Here is a 16,373-nt window from a genome sequence, read left to right on the forward strand (position 1 = left end):
TTTCTTGAACATGACAATGAGTTCACTGGACTCAAATGGCCTCCACAGTCACCAGATCTCAACCCAATAGAGCCTCTTTTGGATGCGGTGGAACAGGAGATACACATCATGGATGTGCAGCCAAATGCACGATGCTATCATGTCAATATGGACCAAACTCTCTGAAGAATGTTTCCAATATCTTGTTGAATCTTTGCCACCAGGGATCAAGGCAGTTCTGAAGGCAAAATGGGGTCCAACCAAGGAGTGGGTGAGTGTAGATGCAGTGTTTTAAGTAGCTTTGTAGTAGTGGAGAATATCTAGGGTAGCTTACGATGTTATTGATCTTACTCGATGATGACACTTTTTGTCAAAATGTATTCACAATTGCATTTTTTTGCGAATTTTTCAAACTTAAGATTTGAAGTTTGATAGACATTTATTGTTAATGCTCAGATTAGCACAGTGCTTCTCAAATAGTGGGGCACGTCCCCCCTGGCATCGCAGAGGGGACGCGCAGTAGTCGCGGTTTTATGCACAGATAATACGGGCAATTGCCCGTGTCGCAAATTTATCGGGGAGTGGTGCTGACAGCAGCTCAGTGCTTGGAAAAAATCTTCCCCACTATTGGTTTACTATTATCTGTTATGTTACAGTGTTTGCAACAGCCTGAAACCTGTGAATTGCCATCCCTGCAGCTGCTCCTGACTCCTGTCACACGTAGCTCGCTTGTGTGAGAAGGAAAGGGGAGGGGTGGTGGGCTCAGACTGCGAGGTGGAACGGTGCATGCGGAGTTCTGCCTTGATTGCCCAACACCTGGATCATCACGTGCCTTTAGGCTACGTTCACACTGCAGGGCTTAATGCTCAATTCAAAGTTTTGTATCGTATCGGATTCAAGACCACATGCCCAATTGGCCCAGGTCACATTTGAAAAGATCGAATCTGTGTAGTTCAGACTGTCATGAAAAGATCAGATGTAGGTTGCATAGGGGAGAAAAAAAAACATCGGAATCGGGTCATTTCAGCCTGTGGTGTGAACATAGCCTTAAATGACTCAGCTCATGCTAATAATGTCATTATTTATTAACTACTGTAGACATTTTGATGACGTCTTTGTTTTCCATAAATGTATTCTTTGTCTGCCTGTGATTTCGTTGGTGTCAGACAGACAGAAAGACAGCAGGTAATGCAGGAAAACAGCTGTACTTATTGAGATCATAAATAACCAATCCATCATTTAGAAAATAAAATCAGCACAATGATTTTTTACCCATTTTTTTCAGACTAAAAACGTTAAATATATTGGTCCTGCTGTGTTAATGTTTCAGATCAATTTACATTTAATATTATTTATTGATGAAATCGGGAGCCGGTTTAGCTTGTGCTGGTTTGCGGCGCCTTCCATCTGTGAAACCAGGGTTCGACTCCGGGCTGCTCCCTGTTCCCTTCTCTACTTCTGTGCCGGTCCCAAGCCCAGTTGCTTTGAGAAGGTTGCGTCAGGAAGGGCATCCAGTGTAAAACATTGCCAAGTTTACCATGCAACTCGTTCGCTGTGGCGACCCCTGATGGGAAAAGCCGAAAGGGAAACAACAACAATTATTCATTGATTGAATTATTTTTCTCAGCATTAAATGGTTCAGTTGGTCAAAATGTTTCTAGTTTAAATAAGGAATGACAGATTTTTTTTATTTTATTTCAGGCAACCTTATGCTTCTTTTCTGTTTTAGACTAGAACAGGGTTTCTGTGTGACAAAATGAAGTTAATATTTGTTGAAAGTGGATTTTCATTGCTTTTTTCTTTTGTAAATGTTTAAAGATACACTTTTAGGTATACTTACACATTTTTTTTATAGATACTAACATAATATATTGTATTAACTGTGCTTTATCAGCGGGTTTTCCCCCAAAACTATTTGTTTAAAAAGCTTTACAGTTTAGAAGTCTGTCAATTCTTTTTCATTTAAGTGCCAAAAATCAAGTAGAGTTAGTGCTTAATTAATGATGTGTCCGCACTATTGTTCACATTAAATCATTGTCATTCCTGGTGGTCTGTGCGTAAACTGCTGTAGCAGGTTGGGGTGTGCCCGCTACACTGAGCCAGCCCCCTGACGCACTCCTGCCCTTGACTCCCAATCCATTGCTCCTTAAAACAGGATGAGATTAGACTGAAAATGTTGGAGATTCACTCTTCTCCTCGTCCTCCTGACTCCCTCCCCAATCAATGACGTCGCGGCACGCGCGGAGCGGAGACCTTAAAATCAGCGTGAGCTGCGGGAGCACGCAGAGCCGCACAGTGCAGGGGCCACGCTGGTTCCGCTTGGATCTTCCCAGCCTATTTACGCTTTAAACTTCCTCCTTTGACCAACTCCGAAGCTGCTTTTAGTTGCATGAAACTTTCTTGACGCAGGCCCGTTCCGCTCCGAGGCTCCATTGCGCGCGCGTCATTTTGGCACCATGGAGGCTTTCACGGTCCCCGGAGCTCAGCTCTCGCTGTCCGACCTGTACTCCGTCATCCCCTTCAACGTGACGCTCCCGGACGAGGGCGGCGGGTTGCAGAACCTGACCGAGCAGCGGCAGCCGGTGCGTGGCGCGGCGGGAATGATCATAGCCGTGTCCATCACTGCGCTCTACTCCCTTATCTGCGTCGTGGGACTGCTGGGAAACGTGCTGGTCATGTACGGGGTGGTCAGGTAGGAAACGGAACCGCTTGAGGACAATAAAAGTGAAGCTTGAGCCAAAAATAATGTGTGATAAAAGAGAAAAATCCCATTCAAAACTGCAAAAGAAAATACATCATTTCAATAATTTGCTCCCTAATCATCAAAGCTGGGTACAGATTGGTTTTTCTCCTTCATTTTTTTTTTCATTTATGATTACTTTTTTTCCTGTCTCCGTTTCATCTCAAACCACTCCTTTAATTTGCAAAACCTTTGGAAAGAATCTCTATCGTTTATATTTTTCTTGTGATATGAGAAGCTTTTGCAGCTTATGTGGAGTTTGCAGAGTGTCTTGTGCTTTGTGGATTATGTTCCCTCTCAGTGGTTTTATGGAGAGATGTGGAAAAAGAAAAATTAGAAGTTCTTGTTCATGTACTTGTACATCTTCATTTTATTTGTCTCTCGATTATCTGAGCGTTGACTGCTGTTGCTGGAAAATGGTAGAAAAGATTAGTGATGCTGAAACGGATGCTGCTTACTCTGACATGAAGAAAGGGAAAGCAGAGGCAGAAGGTGAAGTATACTGCTGCTTACAGCCATAAAAAAGCTATTTTAATTGTTTTTCCAGGAAAGATGGATTTTTCAGGGTTTAAAAGGAAACTGTTAGGGGGGATAAAGACAGCAGGGATGGATGCTTTGAGTTGGTTTGAGCAGCTCAAGTGAAATGATTCTTCTGCGTTACAGAGAGCAGACGGATGTCAACAGGGAAGCTGAGATGGATCCTGAAGTCAGGGTGACTTTAAACCGTCATTACGTCTCTGATGAGTCAGAAATATTAGCCTGATAAAAGCTGATCAAATTTTCTACAAGCTGCTTGTATTATCTCCTTCAAACAGGAAATGCTGATAAAAGCTTCCAGCAGGATGGATAATTAAATTAAGCACCTGCATCACTCGAACAGCAGCTCACGACATCTTCTATTAGAAGATTGTGTTCGAAGCGTTCATGATTGTTTTATTTCTTATGCCTGAAATCATGGTGAGGATGACGTGATTTTTTTTACAGTCCTCCTAAAACTCTGCATTTTTTTTTCTTTTCTAAAATTTTTGTTACCTTTACTCGCCTAAATGTTTTTGCCAAAGTAAGGTTTGGGAGAAATGACGTCAAAAAAAGTAATGCTATATCTGAAACACAGTGCATGGCAGAACCAGCAGAAAAGTGCATAAAAATCCTATTATTCTTGTGTTTTTCTGTTGGGATATATTTTTGTGTTACTTTTGAGGGAATACTACATTTTTGGGTTATAGTAGTTTCATTTTAACCCTTTAAAAAAATGTGTTAAGTTAAAATAACCAAGTGGTGTTCACCAGTTACTACAGCCATTAATACATATACCAAATGGCTCCAGTTTCTGCACGGTGAGCACGAGTTTGTTTTTTTATTTTATTTTTTTACTTCAATTTTGTTTTCTTCAATGTCCCTTTAGGGGCTCCGTACTGCAATGATGGGGAAGCTTTTTTTTACTTTATTTTTTATTTTTTACAAAATTGTTAATTGAGCTATAAAGCATTGGTGTTTACCCTTGAATAATAATAATAATAGGACCACTGTGTTTATTAAAAAGCAAAAACCCATCTTGGTTCCCATGCTTAAAATACTTACTGTAACTACTTGCACAGAACATACAAGAACTGTTTGGGGAAAGAAAAGTAGAATATTTACTAAGAAAGAAAAATGACATCAAACAACCTTTAAGGACAACACAAAAAAGTCTTCATTTCTATCTGTGTGGTGAGATTCTGGAATATTGTAGAGGAAAGAATCAAAATGAGTAAATTGTTTCGCAAGATAAAAAAAAAAATACAAAGAAATATTTTGGAAAAGCATAAATTAGAAAATGAGAAGCCAAATAGGACAATGTGTGGACAATCTTTGTGGGATTGTTTTGGTACCTTGAAGCTTTTTTACAGTTTTTCTTTAATTGTTTTGTGTTTATGTAAATAATTCTTTTAAATGTATGCATAAAATGTAGTAGGATTGGGGGTGGGAATGAATAGTATTTTTCTTGTGTGTTCTCCTTTTTAGAGCGCTTTAATCACTTTTTGTTTATTTGGCTATTTGATTTTGTGTTAGAAAAGAAAAGGGAAATCAAATTAAATCCTTTAATGCCCCAAACTGTTAAAAAAACAAAAGCTCAGAAATATGACACAACGTTCTTCCTGTTTGTGCTTCGCCGCTGTTTCCAAGATATAAATGACCGGAGAAACACAGACTGTGAATGAGTCCATAAATAAGCCATTTCACAGACTTTTATTTGTGCTAAACTAATAGTTTTAGAGGAGCTTCAATGCTTAAGCAAGTTCTGAATGAAAGAGGCACCGAAAATGTAGAAAGAATTGCAAAAATTACAGATAAAACCTCGGAAAAATGGCTACAAATGTCAAATCAAATGGCTGCAAATGAATTCAAAATCCCAGATGCATAGATTTATAGGGTTTCGACAAAAATAATTAAAATAAATAATCCATGTGTATTTTGGTTACCTCAGGCTGAAAATAAATAATGCAAAACCTCATGACTTCTTCACCTGGATCCTTGTTGGAGGTGCTTCCACTGAGGAACCTCATGGGGATGGGGCTTTCGGTTGCTGAGAGTCTTTCTGAGAGACTCGGTGTGATTGTGGATGAAGAGGCCGACTCTCACATGCTCCACTCGAGGCACTCGGGATACAACAAGTCTCTACTCTCCTTCTGCAGCTTCTGTTAGAAAACAAACAACGTCCTGTTGGTGCTTCTTACTGTCAAGTAGCTTCAAACTTTTGCCACTTCAGTCTGAAGGGGATTGAGAGGTGGATCATATTCATTTCATTTTTAGGCTGTTTGAAATGATTTGCCATAAGAAAAAGGACAAATGCAGCTGAAAAGCTTGTGAAATATTGATTCTTCATGAGAAACAGGAGTGGAAGTCCATCTAAAAATATCATATCTCGTTGCCAGAAGGAACATGCTTCCTACCGTGAGATGTCAGTTACACTGTTTTTTTTTTCTGTTCCCTGGTGGAGTCAAAAAGGCCACAGTGACGCACTGCTCGACTTTTCCCCCGATCCGGCAGCTCTAACATGTGAGCACAGATGGACCCCAGCCATGGAAACACCGCAGAGTCCAGGCTGATTTACCGTCCGCCATGACTCTTCAGAGAAAGGAAGAACCAGAACCGATCTAAATGCAAATGAAGATTCTTTGGCACTGAAAAGGGTCTGACTAAAGCACATAGGCTTTTATAGAAAAAAAAAAAGTGAAACTGACATTATTTTCTTCCAATGAGTTTGCATTTTCTAAATAGTCTAATTACATGCTGTGTTTCTGTTTTCTCTGTGCTTATGAAGGCAATGTTTTTGGGTTGCCCATTTGTGGAGTACAGTTGTATTTTTATTGTACTAAAAATATGCACATATTGTCAGATTTCAGTCAAACTAATTCTGAACTAGGTTTTGGTTCATCCTAAACTAGCACCAAATTAAGGTAACACTGAATACATTGATATCACTTCTCTGTATGAAAAAAATCAATAATAAGACAATTGATTCTCAATTATTAATAAAAAAGTTTTATAAACTTTTGACCTTCAAGAAGTAAAAAAAAATGCTGTAAATGTAGACATTTACCATTTAAAAATCAGAAATTTGGTATTTCCATAAAAATAACATTATCCAATGAATTACATTAATTTAAATTAAACAAATGTTTTATGTTCTCTTTTTGAGAGGCTGCAGAGGATTTGGTTTGAACAAAACAATGGTGCTTCAATTCAGTTTCTTTTTGTACAGCTTCAGCTGTCAGATCCTCACTGCCCACACTATAAAGGAGCAAAATGTGTATGCTTGTCTGATAGGAAGTTGTCATTGGAATTGTTTTTGTGTAGAAAGTATTAAGATTGCTGTTACTTAATATTATGCACTGGTAACGAATATTGTGTGTGTGGATTATATTGATATATATATATATATATTGAAGATGGAAATAAGTATTTCTGTTAAGTTTCCTCCTTTGAAACTTACCAAACTAAAGTTCAAGCCCTTTGTGAGGAAATAACGATTTTTTTTATAGCATTAAAGCAAACGCTAAAGGCTTTGTGATGTGATTGACAAGGAAGGGTTTGTTAGAAACTCTTAGCTTCAACAAGAAAGAGACTATAAAATTCTGGAAAAATTGTTATGAGAGAAAAGTAGAGATCAGGAAGAACACAGAGGTACCTTGATGTAGGATCATACAGTTGTACTTTTATAATATACTTTGCCACATTAAAACAGTCTGTAGCGGTGCCTGAAAAGATTCTCCATGGCTATCAAAAATTCGGGATGTTAAGGTTTTACATAATTTACAGCATCAAAGTGTGTTTGTTTTATCAGAACAAAGATTTTTTATCAAAGTAAAGATGCTCCACTCTTTCTTGACGGCGGGTTTCGTTGACTGTGGGAAGGACAGAGGACCTTGTTGTTGGCTGCTTATCAGGAGAGAATGTGTGCTGCTACAGGTCACTCACACATCTCAGCAGACTCATTCACAGCAAAGACCACAACTGAACCAGAACCGTACCAGCAAACCAGGAACCCCCCCTCCCTTCGGCTTCAGTCAGAACAGACATTTACTTCTCCAAATAAGATTTACAATTGTGGGTATTCACCAATCATAAAACATGTCTGAAATCCGTTTGTGTTATATTTATGTTCATTAATCGGCAAGTTAAAACTTTGAACACTTACAAGGGTTTGGAGTGAAGTTCAGCAATCACTTTTTTCAAAAGTCTTTTGAAAACTGACATTTTTGTCAAGCATTTTATAGTATTTTATCAAATATTAGGATCATAACAAAAAATAAAAGAAAAATCTCTCTTAAAATATATAGCAAAATTATCTGCTTTCGAGAAGTCCCATTGTTCAGTTGTTTTGATTATGTTATTGTTGTTTACTAAACTATTCTGACATGGAACTATTTTTTAGAGATGTCATTAAGCATGTGTTCCTCTTTTTAACGTACAAGTTTGTCTTATTTTGACTTCTCTTCACCTTTTCTATAGAAATCTTTCAATTCTCTGTTACAAATTGCCATTTTATTGTCTGTACATTTTTGAAGAATTTAAAAATTGACCAGATTTTCAAAGTTTATTTTAAATGTCACACATTTGTTCAATTAACTGACCAGAAAAGTTGTTTCTTGAATAAATGGATTTTAAAGAATTATTTTAAGTGACAGTCAGCTAACATCTTTACTCACCTGTTGCTTTTTTATTTATGATACTTAGGTACACCAAGATGAAGACTGCTACAAACATTTACATCTTCAACTTGGCTCTGGCTGACGCCCTGGCCACCAGCACACTGCCTTTTCAAAGTGCCAAATACCTGATGAACACCTGGCCCTTTGGAGAATTTTTGTGCAAAGTTGTTATCGGCATCGACTACTACAATATGTTCACCAGTATCTTCACCCTGACCATGATGAGCGTGGATCGCTACATCGCCGTGTGCCACCCAGTCAAGGCGCTGGGATTTCGAACACCTGCCAAGGCTAAGATGATCAACATTCTGATCTGGATCTTATCTTCTGCAATTGGTGTGCCTATTATGATCATGGCTGTGACCAAAGTGACAGATACCAGTAAGATTTGCTTATGTATTAAGACGTTAGGCAAAGTATCTGCATTCAGTTAATATCCATTGTCCAAGTTTAGAATGAATGACTGTCCAGAACTTGTCAGTAATTGAATCAAAAATGCTACAGAGCAGACATATTTCGGATTTGGATTAGTTTTGTTTTTTGGCCAATATTCAAAAGACTGTTCTGTTTTACCAGCAAACCCTGCTTTAGGGCAATTTTCCTCCTGGCCTGTTTGGTTTTCAGTATCCACTATACAAAGCATGTCTGCTGGACTATTCTCTTCTGAAAGCCCCCTTAGTGCTATGCTTTATGAATGTTTAATTGAGGACACATTCATTACACAGTGGTTGGATTTCTTTTCTTCAATGAATAGTCTGCTTTCAGTGGAAAGCGTAAAGATCACCTGAAATCTGGTGAAGCAAAAAAAAAAAAAAATTCTATTCAGTGAGTCCCTGTCGCGCAGTTTAACATTAATGAGGATGCTAACAGACTATCAATGGGACCCAAGGGATGAAAAAAAAACTTTAAAGGCATTGTATATACTGAGTGATAATTACAATTTAAATTAGCACAAGATCAGAAAAAAGTCTTTTTGGGGTTCATCTTGGTCAGAACTGAGCCTCTGTTGTGATTGTGTGATGTTTTGTGGTGGCTAGTTTGTTTTGTCTCTTTCTGCAGAGTGAAACCCATCTGTGTAAACCAAGCTGGTCAAAGGTGTGACATTTGAACACCCTCATAAAAATGAGTTTGCCAGCCTTATAAAGTGCCTTTACATTATAATCCTATGCCAACCAAAATTAAAGGTCTTATCTTTTTGCCAACCAGTCAACTTAAGGGTTCTGAGGTCTGTGGTTTCTTCCACAATGACGATGGCTAAAAAGCAGGGTTGTCAGAATCCAGGTTTCGATGTCCAACATGTTTTCCAACCAACTTTCTATTGTAGCTCCTTATTGGCTAAACACACCCGATCCAGGAAATCAGAAGCAGATAAGGCAAGATTTCTGAAAACCAGCAGGAGTGATGCTAAACAAAGTACACGTTTATCTTTTGGTACCTTTTTCAAGATTAAACATTAAGAGCAGTAAAGGAAAAGCGCAGAGTCAAACTGAATTGACCATTGTCACCTGAAAAGATGGCTTATACTTCCTTGATCTAATTGGATTCTTCTTCTCTTTCAGATAAAACTACTTGCATGCTGAGCTTTCCTGATCCAGACTGGTACTGGGACACTGTCATCAAGATCTGCGTGTTCATCTTTGCTTTCGTGGTTCCTGTAATGGTCATTACCGTCTGCTATGGCCTGATGATCCTGCGCCTAAGAAGCGTCCGCTTGCTCTCGGGCTCAAAGGAAAAAGATCGCAACATGCGTCGAATCACTCGAATGGTCCTGGTGGTGGTGGCAGCTTTCATCGTCTGCTGGACCCCCATCCACATTTTTATAATTGTAAGGACCATGGTGGAGGTTGACACCAGGAATCCCTTTGTGGTTGCCAGCTGGCACCTGTGCATCGCCTTAGGCTACACCAACAGCAGCCTGAACCCTGTCCTCTACGCCTTTTTGGATGAAAATTTTAAGAGATGTTTTAGGGATTTCTGCCTTCCGTGTCGGACCCGTGTGGAACAGAACAGCATGACCAGTGGCCGGAACACTACCAGGGAGCCGGTGTCCGTCTGTGCTCCTGCAGAGGTAGGAAGAAAGCCAGCATGACTAGGCATGGACCGGATCCCCAACAGTTCTCACCAGAGGAGGATCCATCAAGATTTGCAATCAGAGGTGACGCTGATCTCTACAACAGAGTTTTAGCGATAGAAAAATCTCAGAAGATGACTTAGAGTTTTTGGCCTGATGTGCGAGAGTTAAAAAAGCCAGAGCCTTTGGTTTTGCTGTCAAAAATGAGCTGTTTTTGTCTGCAGCAGGAGGTGTGATGTCACATACAGGTTGTGGCAGTATGGATCTAAAGGCAAGATTAGGTCAGTGCATTCATTTGTGTTATCAAAGACAAATGTTATTCCTGTAGAAATGGACAAATGTGTAGGGGATCTTCAAGAGGAGCCAGATCTCGTGGGGCCGCACACCGGGATGCCAACAACTGCTCATCTTTGGACTTCAGAAAAAAGTGGGTGCACTCATGAGCACTGAAACAGTCATTTAAAACCTGATGCCTATTGTACCTGACAGTAGTTCAGAACTTCAAATCCCAACTCAGCTGGGTTTGACAGAAAGGCAGGGACCCATTTAAGTCATGCTCAGTTTTTATGGGGATCTTTTCTTGCCCTCAGGAATGTCTGAAGAGTGGAAACCTGTGTGGAAAAGTCATAACTTTTAGGCAACTTTCATACTCGGGGTCTCTGCTGGATTTAATGGGCAAAAAAAGTCAGTCATCATGCCAGGTTTAGCTTTGTAGTCAGGAGGAGGTATGGCACATCGTCGCAAAAATCAAAGCAGATGAATGAAAAATGTTCTTTTGTAAATAATTTCAAGCTTATTGCATTTCAACAATGGTTTGTGCTTGTACCTTTTTTGTTCCACCTATGATGTTTCATGTTTTGATGTCTATTTATTAGGTAATTATTTCAAATGTATAAATGACAGAAGATGCTTAGCTAATTAGAAACAGAATTTTTTTTTCTTATTTATAGACTTTGTTTGCAGTGACTGAGGACTAAAATCTGATAATTGCATTTTTAATGTGCAGCAGTGAATGGGTATTTCTGCTGGATAAGGCGCTTGTGCATATTTTGTAAATGACTGTAGCATATATCTGCTCTGGTTTGTTATAAGAAAGTTTTGTTAGTTTGAAAATGTTGATTAGATGTCTGTGTTAGTTTTTGCAAACTAAAATAAAGTGGTTGTGGAATTCATTCCAATCATTTTGGAAGAAAGAATAAGTGGACTTTGGGAACCACAAACCTGGGAACCACAAAACCCTGTTTCTACTGTTTGCAGAGGATATGCTAGTCAACGTTGATGAGGTGTTCGTTCTCATCCTCACTTCTGATCTGAGATAAAATCAGAAACACAAGCAGAACACGTGATTTCTTAGGGATAAGGTGCAAATCTCAGACATCGGAGAGGAAGCCACTACTCAACACAGAAAGTTGCCAGTGAAGGTGGTTAAATCCCTCCTCGTCGCCTTCCTAGGGGGACATCACAAGCATGTCCAGCCTTGCTGCAATCTCAGGACATGCTGGAGAAGCTGCAGAGATTTTGTAAAATCTGCAGTTTTGGATGAATTAGGAATGAGAGGACACTGCATTGAAAAACTCTCTAAAATAAGATGGACATGTGCAAATGTAGACATTTCATGTTTAAGCAGAACAAAATGGAACAAGAATGCTTGGCTTTTCTGGCAGCATGAAACATCAAAGAAATGTTATTAGTTACTTGTTTTAATACCCGACTTTCTGTGAAGACTCAAATGTTGCAGAGTAAACTCAAAGCCAGGTTAACATGTTGATAAACCCAATCCAGACTAGATAAACAGTCAAGAACAATGAAGCTTTTAGATAAGGAGGAGTGTAACAGACAGGAAAAAAAAGGAATTAACTTTAAAAAAAACGAAAAAAAAAAACATTTAACTCAATCTGCAAACTGGAACTTCAAAAAGTCAGATAGAAGTTTTTTTAAATCGTCTGTGGCTGTGGGCACTCTTCTGGGGCAGGGCCCTGCGTTGGGCCCTCCCAGCCCGGGGGGGGGCTGCTCTCCTGGTTGGGCTGGGGCGGCGCTCTCTTTCCCGCCGTGCTCCCTGCTCTCTGGCTCTGGGGGCCTCTGGCGGTCCTGCTGGCCCTGGCCTGGGTGGCGGATGTGGTCGCCTGGGGGGGCGGTTGTTCTCTGCCTGCTGCCGTGTGGCATTGGGGGTTCCGGCTGCCGCTGCTGCTGTGGCGGGGGTCTTGGTGTGGGGGTGGCTGCGCACTCTCCCTCCTTTTCACATTCCACCATCCATTTTAGAAGAACATAAACACTCACCTGAGCACAGGTGTTAGCTCACCTTTGCACTAATAGTTTGTGTGATAGAATGAATGAAGTATTTCACACTAGTTGGTTTGAAGGCTGCACGGTGGCGCAGTGGTTAGCGCTCTTGCCTCACAGCAAGAAGGCCCCCGGTTCAAGTCCCGGCTGGGGGACATGAAAAACACAACATCAATGGGGGACCTTTCTGTGTGGAGTTTGCATGTTCTCCCTGTGCATGCGTGGGTTTTCTCCGGGATGTCCGGCTTCCACCCACCGTCCAAAAACATGCTTCATAGGTTAATTGGCAACTCTAAATTGTCCATAGGTGTGAGAGTGAATGGATGTGTGGTTGAAGATATTCTACCCTGCGACAGACTGGCGACCACACTGTTTTGTGTATATGTTGACATGTGGACATTTTTACAGCTAGCAGGTGTGTTGATAACATTTGAGTGTGTGTGTGGACAGGCCCGCCCTTTTTGTACTAAATTTGAACCTTACCGTAATGATTAACAACCAGTAAACTTGTTGCTTTATGCTGCTTCATGGTCTTATCCCCCCTCCCCTCCTATTATCACCCCCTACCCCCCCTCTCTCTAACATTCCTCTCTCTTCTTCCCTTCTTTCCTTTTCCGTCCGGTCCAACACCAAAGATTTTCAAACATGGTTGAAATTAATAAAGTTTGGCCTCAATTACAAAAGGGGTTTATTCAGACATACCTTTGGTTTGTCAGAAGATTAATAACCCCTCTTGTTAAAGTAAAATATGTCCAACACAAGAGCCCCTCAGTCCTCATCTGCCTGCCCAACTGTTGGACAGGACAAGTTTAAAAAAAAAAAAAGTTTTTTTATAAATAAAAAAAATTAGTGAAGTTACTTTTTGTTGCTATCATATTAAAAAAAAAATAGTCTCAGATCGTCTTTATTTTAATCACTTTAAACTGGACCAGGAAGCTTTCCATTCTTTACTTTAAAGCACAGAGGTTGAAACATGCCTTTTAATTATGGATCTTTTCCATCCAGCAACAGCCTCTGAAAGAGGAGCACATCATTTATGAAACAAAATGTTGATATTTTACCTAAATGTTAATGGGTTTCTGGGCTAAAGTGTGTCCCTTTCACGATTTGAACTCACATTCAGGAAATAAAATATTAACAGACGAGGGGTCAAGTGGCTCTCTGTTTTGTTTGCAACTACAATCCTCCCATCTCATACCTCCTTATGTCCACCTGCAGTGAAAACCTTTGTCATAGGCATGCGCTTAATGAGCTGCTGCCATTGTTGTGTAAAAATGTCCATGGCACTTGGTGAAAAACACAAGAACGTCTTTTCAGTTTATGCATAAATTGAGAGCAGTTGATGAGAGGATACAGGATGAACACTTGGCTCTGGTTTTCTCTTACATTCGCTGTGCTGTTTGCTGAACGCTGACTTGAGGAGCTAAATATGCAACAGTAGGGTTTTGAAAGATGACAGGCTGAGTGTTGACCGTGAGAAAAACTAATGAGAAATATTTGTGGCTCTTTTCTGAGCCTGGAGCGTGCTGCAAGTGGATCAGATTTTAACACCTGCAACAAGAGCCTTGAATTTCTTTCAATCTCAGACAGAAAAGTAAGCTTTAAATAAAACATGTAATAAAACACATTAAAGTTGTACATGACTAAACCTAAAAAAAGGAAAAAAAATGCATCTCACTATTTAAGTCATTTTTAAGAACAGGAGTTTAGACTGCAGGAGATTGTGCATGAATCATATTTATCTGAATAATTAATATTCTTTAGTTCCTGTTGTGATGGGGGCACTAAAGCTCAAGTTTTACTCAATTAATATGACATTCAACCTTTGTTTTTATTCGGCTATAGTTCAGCTCTTTTTCTTTTCTTTTTCCAGACATTTTTATTTGTCACTGCTTCCAGAAGTGCATCCTCCCTCAAAGAAATCCATCTGAATATTTTTATCTTATGCTCTTCTCCTTGACCCCACTGTAAAACATGGGTCAAAGAACAGGAAACAGAAGAAACTAAAAGAAAAAAAAAGGTGTATTGGTTGAATTTGAATCAGCCTTTTCCTTGATTTATATAACACAACAGCAGAATGACAGTCTCTCCAAATTAAGCTACAAAAGTAGAAAATTGACTACAAAAAACACTTGCAGATGCATCATGCAAATATGTAATGATATCATCTTGGCCAACACAAAATATGTGTTTTTAATAATTTTTTAAATAATAAAAAAAAAGTAAAAAATTGTACAACCTTTTAAAATCTGATTAGCTTAGTTATGTGTGTTTGTACAATCCTAGAGCTTCAAGTAATCCATAAAAAAAGTAAATAATGGATTAGATTTATATACGCTTTTCTAGCTTCTCAAAGGCTCACCCCAAAGTCATAAAAAGCCACTGGATTAACAAAACCTAATTGACACCCGAAACAGGTACTGTATGCATGTCTGCACCTTGATTCTCCTGCCCACTTTTACAAAGTATATTCTGCCGTTCTCCCTGCTAAAAAACTTACAAAAGGTTTTTTTTTTAATTCAGAAAAACATGTTCTCTTCTGGCCCCAGAACTACAACAATTTAGGGATCCACTGGAGAGTTTACCAGTCGCTCCAGAGACAGCAGAAGCCTTTGTTATTGAAATGTTTTAATGATCTAAAACCAAGAGAAAACCAAAAAACAATTATGACTAAACACCACATTTGATGCAAACACATCAGGAATATAAACGAGAGAGGTGAATGGATGATGGTTGACCATGTGACACTTATAGACCAAGTCCACTCTGCCGTTTGTCACAGCCAAAAGTCCCTCACATGAGCAGGCTTCCACTCCAAGCCACCAGTATTCATGCAATAACAAAGAAAAACCCACAAACAGATTTAAAGGTACACACACAGTCATGGAAAAAGAATAAAAGTCATTCTATAAAACCCAAATAAAATCCACTGGCAACTGAGCTACAGGCTGCTAATAAAATCTTGGGGTAGAGCTGGCACACTTAACTTGGGAGGGGTGAAGCCTGTTCACCCCTCTGCATCTCCAATGGCAGTGTACCAGGTAATCTTCATGGGGGTCTGCCGCTTCACTCTTCCTCCACATGAGTTTTTCTGGTCCACACCCCAATGAGGACCTGCGATGGCTGTGGCTGGCACTTTGCCATCTCCAAGCGTCACAGCCCACACACCTCTGGCTCCAAGCTCTCCTCCTGCCTGTGCCTTGCAGACCGCGCCCAAGCGTCACAGACCACACACCTCTGGCTGTGACAAACCTCCACCTTGCAGACCACGCCCAAGCGTCAGGGACTGAACACGCTGGCTCCAACAGTCCTCTTTGCACTGGTTTCCTATGTGAAAACAAACAACCTCCCTGCTCTGTGTGTAACCACACCCTCCCACACAGGTGTCCTTCATCCACCATCAGCAAGCTGGAAAGCAATCACAAACCACCTGCTGACTTGTCCTGCTATTTGATATTGCTTGTCTTCAAGATTAACATGAACATTTCATTTTCTTTTGATTTCTCGCCTTTATTCATGATGTTCTCTGGCATTCACTATTAACATTTTATACCAGTTGGAAACTTTTCACCTTTCAAAGCTTTTTTTCAAAGCCGTGTATAAGTGTGCTTGGCTACACTAGTGACTTTTACAAGACAGTAAAGTGGCCTATTTTCTTTAACAATCTTTTTCACCATATTAAACACCCATTGAGGCCTGGCATTTGTGGGAAGGCATAGTAAAGTCTTCATTAGTCTCATTAAACCTTACATCCTTCCCCACCAGACCCCAGAATCAGTTAGGATTATCACTCGGGGAGAATTGTTTGCTATTTGTCACCTGGCTATCATTCAGTTCCTCTCTCTCAGCTTCTCACTCATTTTTTGAGATAATTGAAACCCACTTGGAAGGCTGTATTCAATTAACGAAAAGGCTGAAGGGCTGTACCCATAAAATGAAGTAGGTCTTCATGATTTGATTGCACAGGTGGCTGGCCAGATCATATCCTGTGGAACTTCTCTCCACCTCCTCGTGGCTCTAAAAGCAGGCCTGGAGTATGGAAACACAGGGTGGCAGCTAGATGTTGAAACAGAAACATACTGTAGCATTCCAAAATGTCTTTGTTATT

General features: G+C 39.9%; 1 protein-coding gene across 1 annotated transcript; it reads left to right on the forward strand.

Moving 5' to 3' along the window:
- Positions 1-1,982: 1,982 nt before the first annotated feature.
- oprd1a (opioid receptor, delta 1a) lies at positions 1,983-11,163 on the forward strand. Its single transcript, XM_004074299.5, has 3 exons — positions 1,983-2,671; positions 7,940-8,295; positions 9,474-11,163. The coding sequence occupies exons 1-3, from the start codon at positions 2,436-2,438 to the stop codon at positions 10,001-10,003; spliced, it is 1,122 nt and encodes a 373-aa protein (XP_004074347.1). The 5' UTR covers positions 1,983-2,435; the 3' UTR covers positions 10,004-11,163.
- Positions 11,164-16,373: the final 5,210 nt, after the last annotated feature.

The sequence above is a fragment of the Oryzias latipes genome, chromosome 11 (assembly GCF_053564925.1).
Source record: "Oryzias latipes strain Hd-rR chromosome 11, Olatipes_Hd-rR_3.1".
Classification (NCBI taxonomy): Eukaryota; Metazoa; Chordata; class Actinopteri; order Beloniformes; family Adrianichthyidae; genus Oryzias; species Oryzias latipes.